This window comes from Achroia grisella, unplaced genomic scaffold (genome assembly GCF_030625045.1).
Source record: "Achroia grisella isolate CSIRO2021 unplaced genomic scaffold, CSIRO_AGI_Agris_v1 utg487, whole genome shotgun sequence".
Classification (NCBI taxonomy): domain Eukaryota; kingdom Metazoa; phylum Arthropoda; class Insecta; order Lepidoptera; family Pyralidae; genus Achroia; species Achroia grisella.
The window spans coordinates 5,932,516-5,945,577 of record NW_026712891.1 but is presented as its reverse complement, the minus strand read 5'-3'; the positions used below and the strand labels follow the sequence as shown (position 1 = coordinate 5,945,577).

General features: G+C 35.9%; 1 protein-coding gene across 3 annotated transcripts; it reads right to left on the bottom strand.

The window, feature by feature from the left end:
* Positions 1-1,317: 1,317 nt before the first annotated feature.
* LOC131845977 (armadillo repeat-containing protein 3) lies at positions 1,318-12,966 on the bottom strand. 3 transcript variants are annotated; one of them, XM_059195159.1, is made up of 17 exons: positions 12,771-12,966; positions 11,804-12,031; positions 10,979-11,140; positions 10,460-10,684; positions 9,430-9,630; positions 9,068-9,227; positions 8,259-8,408; positions 7,665-7,792; positions 6,794-6,895; positions 6,444-6,565; positions 5,430-5,559; positions 4,909-5,065; positions 4,475-4,598; positions 3,263-3,313; positions 2,844-2,991; positions 2,088-2,258; positions 1,318-1,615 (listed from the first exon to the last, which is right to left on the bottom strand). In XM_059195159.1, the coding sequence occupies exons 1-17, from the start codon at positions 12,912-12,914 to the stop codon at positions 1,424-1,426; spliced, it is 2,595 nt and encodes an 864-aa protein (XP_059051142.1). In that variant the 5' UTR covers positions 12,915-12,966; the 3' UTR covers positions 1,318-1,423. The 3 variants fall into 3 exon arrangements, with proteins under 3 accessions (XP_059051142.1, XP_059051140.1, XP_059051141.1); XM_059195157.1 differs by lacking the exons at positions 3,263-3,313; positions 12,771-12,966 and having other exon boundaries at positions 11,804-12,012; XM_059195158.1 differs by lacking the exons at positions 9,430-9,630; positions 12,771-12,966 and having other exon boundaries at positions 11,804-12,012.
* Between the last annotated feature and the right edge of the window lie 96 nt (positions 12,967-13,062).

Below are 13,062 nucleotides of genomic sequence, written 5' to 3'. Positions count from 1 at the left end.
AAGTATTTTTGTGTGTAATAGACAACAATTGTTTGTCAATTATAATCTGTAGGATTATTCGACTTACCTACTATATATTCTGGTATCATAAACATTGTATATGTTTACTTTTTCAGTGTATGGAGTAATAGACCAATCAAATGCTCACTATTTTTTTTTTAATCTATGGTCATTTTCTCGACAATACTATTGTCATACAGTTATTATATATGTATAGTTTTAGTGAATAATCTAGCATATAAAAACAAACACATTACCCTACTCTGAATCGCGCACAGTCAGTCGGGTATAAAATAGTAGCTATGTACTCTACATTATCATCATTTATAACATTAGTCAATTATTGAAATTGGTTATAACCAAGTCTGAACAAATTTAAAATTATTGTATAATTAGATAAATTTATTGGCAATATTAAAAATTATAATTAAATGAAACTCGACCAGAAAAATATCTATACCATATTTTTTTTTTATTATTTTATTGCAGCTAAAGTGTATTCAGGTGACAGCTTTATTAAAATACGGTGAATTAACATTAACATTGGAAAATCTGCCTTAAGGTTAAAAATTTAGAGTTTATTTCTCAATATTTTTTTACTTTATTGATATTGATTTATTAAGCAATGTAAATAATTGGAAAAAGTACCTTAATGTATAAAATTTAAAGATTATTTTCCAAAATTTATATTTAGTTCATTTTAACAATACGATAAGTAAAAAATAGAAGATGTTGCTTTATAATAAAGTGTATTTTCTGTATGTACCTACTGTAATTTTCTATAAACGCTCTTAATTTTATAAATGTTTATTTTTTTGCTTAATTAAAGTAAATGTTTTTTTGGTCGAGTATTTAAAAATATTTGGATAAGTACTATTTAAAAAATAGGTTATGTGTATAAGTATAAATGTTGTGATCGTCCATCCGTCCGTGCATTGTGCACTGTCTTAAAATGTGCCTACAATTAAGTTATTATAAGTATTATATTTTATTATAAAATAAATTGTGACGAAGTGTAAAACGAAACTGCCTTTGTACCTACATTATACTTTTTAATGAGATTAAATCAAATAATAACTCTTAAATAGTTTTTCTTGTTAGAATCAAAATAATTAGAATAATGTACAGATTTTATTACATTTTTAGTTAGCAGCTAGAATCCATTTGAAAGGGGGTGAAAGGATTGTTAGTAATGGAATAATGATAATGGACTAATAACCTTAGGTCAGGTTGATCTCCACGCGGTTCCCCCTAGAAACCATCATGATAAATTTTTGGTGAAATTAGCACGATGGGCTAACTGACCAGACCTCAAATCTAATTGAAGGTAAATAGTTGTATGTGAAAGAACTAAACGAGTATCTACTCAAAACACAAACAAACGGTCGTACATTAGATAGGTCTGGACAAGAAAGAAAATGTTTTATTTTTCACATCTGCAAACTTCGGGCATTTTTCTCGCGGTATAAGGCGGTGCACAAACGGGACCGCACACCCGCTGCGCCTCGAAGCTACCCAATGGCAACAATTGACCAGGAGGGTTCATGAGATCTACAACGTAGTTGACGCGCAGTAACCCCGCTGGGTAACTCTCTTCTTTGTTTTCTACTTCTCCCTGACAAGTAAACAAACAGAGATTGATATTATGATGAGAGTACGAAGGATGGAAAAATGGAGAGGAAAGTGAGATACAGTTGATAGGGATCAGTGGAAGAAGAGGTCGTACTGCGCCCAGTGTAGACCTTAGAGGGTAGCGGACAGAACAATCGCCCGGTGCGTCGCTTAATACCTAGTTTTCTTGAATGAATGGAAAAATCCGCATAATTGTTCGTATCACATACTTTTCACCTAGGACAAAGAGCCTCGCAATGGCTAAGGCCGCCTGTCTGTGCCGAGCCCTAAAAATGGGATAAAGGCAAATCAATTATGAGAATATTACGCTTACAGGTGGTGATGGGTACCCCATCTTACATGGTGAAATGAGAATAATCAACAGTAGTACATACCGCGCTTGGTTCCAGCACGCCATTTCTCCCATTGTGCCCAACATTGCCCTCAACGTTCCCATAATTAATGGTAGTACATACCACGCTCGGTTCCGGCACTGCAACCTCGCACCACGCATGCGCGCTACTCCTCCTACGCAAAGCACAAGGCAGGCCCACGCGGTCCGCCAGCACCTTGTACAAGAGTGCACGCTCTAGGGCTCCGCCACACCGCACCCAGCCAAGCCCTATCACCTTTGAGTTTAAATCCATCTGGTAACAAAATATATTAATTCTCTTGCTGTTACCCATGACATCATCTGCATTTTGTCTAAATAAAAACAACCTACCGAGATAGTCAAGTTCATTACTTCGTAAAAAACCAAAAAACAGACATACGTTTTCGTATTTATAATATTACTATTATTACCCTCGTTGTTTACTTTAATAAAGGATTTTCTATTCTAATTTTAATAAACTTCTTATTTATCTATCTGCATTTTGAGAACTTCGTCTGTGCGGGGGGAAGGGGATTGTTAGTAATGTGGATTAATGATCCCATACTAGCAATGCACCAGGTCAGGTTGACCTCCACGCGGTTCCCCCTGGAAACCATCGTGATAAATTCTTGGTGAATTTGTCACGATGGGCTAACTGACCTGACCTCATGCTCATCTTATCATCCTCCTCTGGTGCCCCGCCAGCGTAAACCGTTAGCGCAGGCGGGTGCACCATTTCATTATCATATCCAAAAAAAAAAACTTCGTCTGTGCCACATAAGAAAGAGTTGTGTGAAGAGAGACGGAATGGCACAGGTCGGCTAGTCACAAATATAATTCCCTTTGCGATGGTAGTCACCATTAAGTCAGCCAAATGCAAGTCAACGCTCGGCATGGTACAGTCACGGTCCTGGGACAACCCGGACATTTGCTCCGCCACAAACTCTGCCAACAGCTGGGCTTTTTGCTTCAGCGATGACGATACTTCTTTGCATTTCTCGCGATATCTGCATCACAATGTTATTATTAACTAGCGGTGCCCGCGGTTTCAACTGCATGAAGTTCATAGCGTGTATGTTATTCTGATGTATATTTTTGTAAAGTTTCATTAAAATCCATTTAGCAGGTATTCCATGAAAGAGTAACATCCGTCTATCCATCTACCCACACTCATAAACTTCCGAGTTTATAATATTAGTAAGATAATAAACGAGGACAATTTACACAACGCCAGGCTAAGTACCTTAAATTTAAAACTACACTAAAAAAAATAGTCACCTCACTTCATAATGCGCGTCATCAATTTCAAAGTAAAGTAAAGATTTGGCACTGTAACGAAAAGCATATTTATAAATTAAATTTACGTTTATGTAAATAAAGTATTTTCTATTCTATTCTATGCTAGTGGAACGCACTAGCTTTGCCCAGATGCTTATGTATATATGTAGTATATATAGTCTTTGGCATTATTAATATTGTTCACAACGTACTCTGTGCAGTTGACAGAGCCTGATTGTAAAAATGGCGGGATATATTAATTAAATGAATTTTATATTTTATTTATTTAAATACAGTACAATATATTACTGAATTATACATATGTTTATATTAATATATAAAGCACAAAGTTAGTAGAATCCTTTGCGTAGTTTAAAAGATCTAAGCGAACAGACTTCATTTTACATATACTAAGATTCCTAGACAGTTTGAAAATACTATTGGACCCGGTAGATGGCGCTACTTTTCTGGTGGTCGTCCTCTGTCAGATTCACTAATACTATCATAGTATTATGTATATACTTCACTATATCCTATTATACTTCACTCCGAAATACTATAGGTACCTTTTAAACAGTGATCTGTAGTACAGGTTTCCACTCAGGACTCCCAGGAGTAACATGTTTTACTCGAAAGTTTCATATAAAATAAGCTAAGAATTCTTATGATTAGTAAATAAACATTTTTATTACAAAACATCAGAATTACAAAAATAAATCCTCAAAGTGTATGTATATTTATATAGAATTTGCAAATGTGTAGTTTTATATAGCGACAGCAGCAAAGATATACAAAGATTATTCATTTATATATTCAATTGTATGTACTTTTCATTTAGAGCACTTAAACCTAACTGGGCTGTCTACACAATATGGCGGTTCTATTTTTAAAGTCAGTAGGTAGGTAGGACTGTTATGGTCAAATCAGAACTTATATCTTGTATTCAAAAATAAATATGATTATATCAGACTTCTAGAACATACATTTTATAATATAATTATAGTTAGATTTAATCTTTACTATTTACATATTTACTTCAAGTTAATAAGCATAAATCATATAAATAATAATAATCATACAAATAATGAAAAATATATTGTGGTGGTTACCTCACTCAAACTAGATGGCGGTGTAGTCACAGAAATCTGCTTTAGCGAGGCACGGTTGCCGTTGACGGTAACAGTAGAAAAAGAAAAAAAAATGTATACTTACTGATCACCAAACCAGATGCGTAATTTCAGCATATACGCGCGCAAATTTGTATCGTCTGGAAGCTGAGGCAGGTGGAACCGACCAGATAGAGATATCGCCGGCTTTGAGTCAACTGAGGATTTGTCTGTTGTGAAACATTATAATATGCATTTGTGTTAATTTTTCTACCACTATATGGCGTTTTGACAGAGACACAGGGATAGAATGTCCCATTATTGACATTATTCAATTTAATTAAATTCGCAGAACATTTTTGTTTCACGTCCAATTTTGGGATGTGAACATTGGTCATTCGAGCCGGATAAATTGCTTTATATAGTATCAATTTGTATTGTTTGAAAATGCGTATCATAGTTTTCAGCCAGTAATACAAATGTTTGTATCTTGTGAAGAATCGAATCCACTACTATCCCTGGATATACATAGATACTAACGTGGCGATCTTATATCCAAACCAGAAGTAGCATCAAACGAGGCGTGTGGGTGGAACATGCATATAAAAACAGGGTACCGGTGTGGGGGCTTCTGGGACATTATCTCTTCAATTGTTAAGAATCTGTCGCCCAGTCTTTTCTGTACGTAGAATCCTTCCTGGAGCACACACACACATACACAACTTTGTAATTAGATATGCCTTTCAGAAAATAATGACAACGCATTTACAAAGTACCTCAAAACGAGCCTAGTCTCTGTAAATAGATTTGAAAGATTTTAACTCAATCCCGGATAATCGGCCTGACAGATTCGCATATATAAATGCATAATAAATATTATTCAAGGGATATTTGTAAAGGGGTTTGGGGTATAACTAGGTGCTTTAAATCTGTAATATTGCCACCGGCAGAGATCTATATATACCAAGAATACTATCAAATTGCAGTCTTCTCATTAAGTCGCCATATGCTAAAGCTACGTCTACTAGCGAGGTCATGACGACACCAGTCGCTGTTGTTACCTGCGTAAAATCGTTAATATCCAATTTCCCGGTGTAGGCAAACTTTGCAGATGGATGGTGTCGGAATATAGCTTCTATGGCGGGCTCCCAAGCGCCGACAACGTATCTGGCTAATTTATTTTCAACCATGCTGCAAACAGATTATTTATAACCTACAATATTATAAACACGAATGTGACGATGGATTGATGGACTATTTTTAATGGATGATAATGGTATCATGCACCCGCCTGCGCTAACGGTTTACGCTAACGGGGCACTAGTGGAAGATGAGATGAGCATGAGGTAAGGTCAGTTAGCCCATCGTGGAAAATTCACCAGAAATTTGTCACGATGGTTTCCAGGAACCGCATGGAGATCAATCTGATATTGTACATTGCTAGCAATAAGTTTTATAATTCACATTCCTAACAATTCTCTTCCCCCTATCAATGGATGTTTGTGGCTCTTTCACGTAAAAGCTGCCGGACGGGATCAAATATAATAATATATATCTGCCGTCTAGAATTAGGATTTTCGTAATGGAGACAAATGTAACAGTTTTTTCCGGTTTGCACTTATGGTGGATGCCAGAACTAGTGGAGGATGTATAGTGTAGTGTATGTGTAACACTACTAGTAGAGAGTTCGATCGACTGTTGTTTAGCGCCGAGTGCATACGGACCATGAATTGTCAGGGGAGATTTCCCGTGTGAATGGCGCAGAGTTAAGAAGAGATAAGAAGATTTAAATAAAAAATAAGTAAATACAGGATGATTGGATGAGCCTAAAGTTAGGTCCGTTAGCTAACCGAGCTAAATTCACCATAATTTAATAATGCTGATTTCAGGGGGAATCACGCGTAGGTCACACTCGCGTTATATGTTGCTGAACGAAATTTAATGAAATTTGGCGTAAAAATAGATGTACCTAATACGAGTACATCCGTAGACTACTATTTATTTCAAACAAGCATACGAAATCGCAGTAAATAGCTGGAACTGGAACACTAGAACTTTTATATAAAACAACTCACTAATGTATAGTTCCTAATTCCAAGTAAACATCAGCGCCCTCGTCGGTGACGCTGCACGTAATCAATGTACAAAGAGCAGTCCGCAGGCCGATATGTTCGATTCGCAAATTATCAGATACCACCTACAAAACATATAAAACCAGACTGTAGGAGCATTGAGGCATGATTTTGGAGTTTTTGGCATTTTTGGAGTAAAAAAGTTAAGTATTAAAAATGGTAAGAACTAAGGATCTTTCTTGGTTCTCGAATGGCCTATAGGAACGTTGAGTCTACGTAGAGCAGTTGTTAATACCTACGTACGCGATAAAAACAAGGAACTGTGCTGATAGAGACTAGAGAGAGAAGCCTACCGATTCTCCTCTTTTTTGAGTAAACAGTTCACGTGCCACTTCTTCCACCATCAACCCATTGAGAACAGTACACGTCATGATCTTCAAATTTGTGTCAATACGCTGCAAAAATGACACATCAATTTAATATGTGTATGCACTTCTCAATCGCCTAGTATTGGTCCAAAATTAATTTGATTAACGATTAAAAGTAATGATTAAAATTCATAATAAAAGGTTTGATAAACGATTAATTAAACATAATGAAGGTTGAAATTATTAAATCGTAATCATTAATTTAAATAACTATTGTATTTATACTGTTGGTATTAAGGTAACACGTATATACATGTAGATCTCCAAAGTTCTTGCTATGTAAGTTGCTAATTGGCTTAAAAATGAATCTCGCCTATTTGGATGTCAAGCAGCTTGTATTTAAAGTGTGTTTCGGTGAAATAGGGCAGTATAATTACAAATTACTTGGGGAGGGTATTATTAATAATGAATAATGGAGTCTAATGATCTCATTTATGACATGTACCATACCGTCATCACAATGGGCTAACTGATCTGACTTCATTTGTCACATCTCATCTTCTACAGATACCCCTCTATCGTATACTATAGCGCAGACGGGTGCACCATTTTATACTATCCCAAAAATGCTTCTGAGATTGCCTGGCTGCAGGGCAACGTGATTTAACGACCATAAGACCAAAAGTGATTCGAGACCCTTCAATAATTTTAAATTGAAATAAAAAAAAAATTGTACTAATGGACATCGTTAAGTTCTAGATAAGTTTGAAATTGTTCAAAATTAACAATTACGTTACAAAAAAACATTTTATTTTATAAATACGAGTATATCTTTTTTTTAATTCTGTTGACAAACCTGTAGTATATTTATTAATTCCTCCATAAAATCCGAATTAAGCATAGCTCTTGTACTGACGTGATAGTTTTGTAAATTAATATAACACTGGACAGCCAATCGTTGTGCCTCTATTGGTGTATCTTTGACTGAGAATAATATTGTTATATTAGCATTAATCTATATTCTGTATTGCAAAGATAATACATTAATAATATAATTTAGAGACAATGTAAGCAAATGTAGACTTATACCTAGAAGAGATCTCCTCCAGTCGATCCAAAACAGTGGCATAGGTGGTATAGAGAATTCAGAGATTTTATAATAACGTGACTTACGCTCAAGAGGTCTTGAGCACAAATCTTTTGGTGTAAAAGAAAAATTTTGTGTCAATTTGTATTACTGAATGACTCTCCAATGTAGGACCAATAATTTATCCAGGAGACAGTGGTAGGCTCGCCCCTTCCACGTAGGATTCAAATATACCGGACGAAATGAGAACAAGTGTTGCGTTCACAACGACATAATAATGTGTGGTAGAACTCGCTATTTTCAGTAACTCCGTCGCTGCAGAGTACAGTAAATATTTTATTCATTAAATGTTTTTACACTTACATTTCTTATTAATATTTCGTAAGGAAGCAAAGGTCTTCGGATCAACAAGACTGAAAGCAGCTTTGGGTATAATGCGGCATAATTCAGCTAATGCTCTCAGAGCATTCATTCGACTATAGAACCAGACTGCAGCGTCATCACCCAGAATTGCTGCAAAATATTAATGATTCATGCAATTACTGTAACAGGTCTAACGTTTCAGTTGCATTTTTCTAGAAAAATGAGCTACACACAGACAGTGTCAAACAGATGAGTGGGTAACCATGGCTTGTATAGATAAGTCATACCGTAGGCATCAGAGTATAGACCATTAATAGACAAGGTAGGTAATTCTCCTCAAGCATTGCGAGAACCAAAGCAGTAGAGTAGAAAAATGAACTAGAGATTACATTTGTTATTTGGTTACATATCTATGTATGTCTTCATAGTTAAAAAAGACGATAGAACCTTAGCAAAAGTGTACGCAGAAGACATTAATTTGTTTGATGTTCCATAGGGAAGAACAGAATTGGCCAAGCAGACTCCTATTTATCTTGCACTGAGTCTACTCAACGGTGTAGTTAGTCGATTTCTAGACCTGAACACATTTACATGTAATTTGCTGCATTTTTGTAGGATGGCAGAAGATTATTTAGGACTATTTAAGATTATTATATATACCTAAATTTGTTTTTGTATTAATTATTATATATATATATATAAGATATATTCTATATATTTTAGTATACATTGAGATACATTCTATCCTTATTATTACTCCGGCACGACACAAAAACTTCAATATCATTTAAAACAACTAGGATTCTTACCACATAATGCTTCTATAATGTTGGTATCAGACATACGAACTGCAGCAGGCAGTAGTTTTGTCATGTTGGCAACACCCATAGCTGCATCAGCGAGCAGTTCCACGTTTGAACTCAGAAGTTGATGACAAAACACTAAATCTGTTCCTGTTTCAAACAGTGCCTGAAATGTAAGAGACCATGCTTCAAAACCCAATTGCATTATTTATAAAACATTATTAGCTGTTGATGCGTTTATTCATAAATACGACTCAAAAGAAAGTATATCTGATAATAATTATATGATGATGTTTATCGCCGAAATTAATTCTAAATGAAAATAAAATACTTCATATTCGTGACATTCAACAGCAAAAATAGCTTACATCTCTTCCATTGGACGTGAACGACATTTTGGTCAGCACCGCAAGACAATGGGGCTTCATTGCAGGCAGTGCCATTTCCAAGTACGCCAGTAGCCTTAAAATACAACCGGACTGGTACAAATGCGCTGCGTTCTCTTCTGTTTCGACGTAATTTCGTAAAACTCCCAACACTTGCGTGTGGACGTCACGAAATTCGTACGACTGAGAACAAAATTGGTACAAGTAAAGTGGCACAGCACACAAGAAACTAGAGAAGACCGGTCCAAGAAAGCCATTTTGTCGATTGTCCATGGGGATAGGAAGACCACATCGCGTTTCCTGTATAGTTGACATTCCAGTGGGCGTCCCTATTGACTTGTCTCTGATTATTTGGTATGTTACCCCGCTAGCACAATGGTTTTAGATTCTAGTCTTATTAGTTCATAATAATGTTTTATTATGTAAGGATTTACATATATAAATGTATTTCATTATTTCTATCAGTTGTTTAATACTCATAGCTTAGTTTGGGTTTATATAATACTGTGTCAATTGTATTGATTTAGGTGGATCCCGATCTCTTGGGGTTGCGGGAAGCGGTATGCGAGGAGCGATGCGAAGTCTCTTCTCAACAATATGACTCCCATATTGTTGAGGCGAGACTTCGTATCGCTTTATGTGTACTACCAAATATACAACGGAATGTATTCTGAGGAATTGTTCGACATGATGCCATCACACCGCTCGCCATCCACAGGGAATTCATCTCCAGATGCTGGAACTTAAATCGCAACTCTCGGAGAATGCGGCTTCAGAGAAGCTTCCTTCCGAATGTACTTGGGTTATGGAATGAACTATCTGCCGAGGTTTTCTCGAGAGACTACAACACGGAGTTTTTCAATAAGGGTATATTAAGGTTTCCTAAGCGTTGGCAAATCTGGTTGCTTCAGATTATTATCAGATTTAACCGTTTAATTATTTGCTTCCAAGATTCATTACGCCTCATCTGATGGAGATGAGGCGTAATGAATCTTGGAAGCATATAATTTACCTCAAGAATATCGCAGAGATCCAATACCCCAGTGGAGGCTCTGAAAGTCCTCTGAACAACTTGGTCCTTGTATCGGCAGATCAACTGGTCAACAGTTCTAAGCGCCGCGTGTTGAATAGCCAGATATTTGCTTTGCATCAGAGCGAGGAGTGATGGCCAACTAAACTGGTGGTTTTTTGTCACTTCCGACGCACAAACTGGATCATCCAGTAAGTTGCTTAATGTCTGAAAAATTGCGAGTTTATTTTGAAAATATAATCCAGTGTTGTATTGCTGAAACAACATATTTGTAAGGGTGATATAATATAGAGCATTTTTTGTTAATTTAACAATTAAAAAAACAAACATTACAATATTTAATTGTCCTCTTTATAGTTTATATACCGTGCGAGGAATCGAACTCGCACTATAGGAGGTGAGGCGGTGAACTAAACCACTAGACCAACGAGGCCGTCCATAATATTACCTATATGCATAATTTAAAATGTCGTATCTATCATTTAACTATAATAAAAATACCTGCAAACAATTTTTCTGTACATCAGGATCTAGACTATTCTTCATTCTTGAGAAGAGACTGTTCAGTATGTTTGCCGAGACTAGCTGTTCGCAACCGAGCGGCTCCCTTGTCAGTTCCGATAAGACTAAAGACGCGAACTCGAGTACAAATATGTCTTCTATCTACAATTAAAAGTCCTTTACATACAAGTAGTATGTTAGTATTATAGTACTATTCTAAAAAGTATCTGTAGAATACACAAATAATGATAAATATGCTTAACAGCACGGAGTCTATAGCAAAATTGAATTTTTCATTTCAGCAATTACATAAGTAATTATTTAATAACATTTACAAACATTCGATTTATAAATTACACAAAGTAAAAGTAAAAACAGAATCTTTGGATAATTGAGGGATGTAAGATGAGGGCACAATTGAGAGAGACAAGAGCTAGCGTCCCCCATAATGTGCGGGCTCGTGACATTTCCTCGTACTAACTCTTGATAATAGGCCAATCGACATGGCATATGCTAAGCAAAGACCTATTTAATAGATCACATCAGTATTCCAAATTATCCGTTTATTTTTTTTTAAAGCAGAAGATTTATACCAGTCTACCTCAAATCGTTCATATGTACATGATCGCTAAATTAATGATTAAAACATGGTTAATGTATAATTAAACTCCATGATTTTTTATTGAAACTAAATTTGCATATTAGAATCGTTAACTAAAGCCATTTTTGATCCACGAGTTTTTGGCATTGAAGCTCCTAAACAAATGGATGCATAACGCAATTTTCCGGAGTCATCTAAATAGTTTTTAGTTACTTTTACTTTACCTTCACCAACATGTAAGCAATTTTCCTGAGATTCTGTGGATTTGCTAGCACTTGCTCCGGTCCGCGTGGCAACTGACACAGTTGTGCTAAGGCCTTTAAGGCAAACCTTTTTATGTTCATCTCAGGATGCTCCACGTGGGGTATTATGTAATGAATGGCGTTCAAGTTGAATAGGACATGACGATTCTGCAATTCTTGTGCCGAGAATTTGGTTATAGCTCGTAATGTCTATGGAACGATAGAGAAAAAAATTGGAAATCATAATACATATCACATTCCGGTGATAGAAATACCGATAACAAATCAAACTGTACGTAAAACGAAGATAAAAACAGGATATCTTACTACATTTTATTTATTATTACCGAGTTCTGTGGTACAACTGCCATGATAACGGGCAAACTGAACAGCAGCAGGTAGATGGTAAATAAAAGCTTAATCGGCCTAACTGACCTGAACTCTGCCTTTATATCATCCTCCACTGCTGCCCCGACAGCGTAAATCGCTCTTCGTTAGCGCAGGCAGCTGCGCCATTCCATTATCATATTAAAAATACTGATGTATACTAAATGAACTTATATTATTTTATTTAATTCCCCTACCATTAGCATATGTGAGACTACAAATATTTGGTTTGGAAACCTGACCACCGCTACTGGAAGCATTACGACCTTCTTTATTGATGATCAAACTCCGACTGTTATTGACTCTACACACATGTTTCGCCTCTAGGCATATCAGGCATTGAATAGAGCTCGGATATAGCTTGGAAGCCTAATGTAGGCAACACTAGGTTCGACTATTCGCAGTTTGGTCGCCGAACAGTTAACACTAGACTGCAAGGCTACTATATCCGAGCTCCATTCTTAAAAATAAAAATATAAAATCATTAAGTAATGAAATGGACTTGCGCAAAATAACACCTACTTCGATACAATATATTCTAGCATATAGTTAAATTTCATACCTGACATAGTATTTCAGGTTCGGAAGACTCTAATAGGAGTATCGAAGTGTGGGCGCTTTCAGGCGTGATTGTATAAGGATGGAAACTGAAATCTTTTTTGTCTGCAGACCTATTCTCTCTTTCTTTTTGTAGCGGTTTAGCCATAACGATTTATAATCCAACAATATTATAATATTAGATCAAATATTCAGCTAAAACAATTAATGATAACATAGAGAATAAAATACCTACATTGTTTTATCTGTCTATTAAGAATTTCGTCCTTTACTTAAAAAAGGAGGTTCGGAAATTA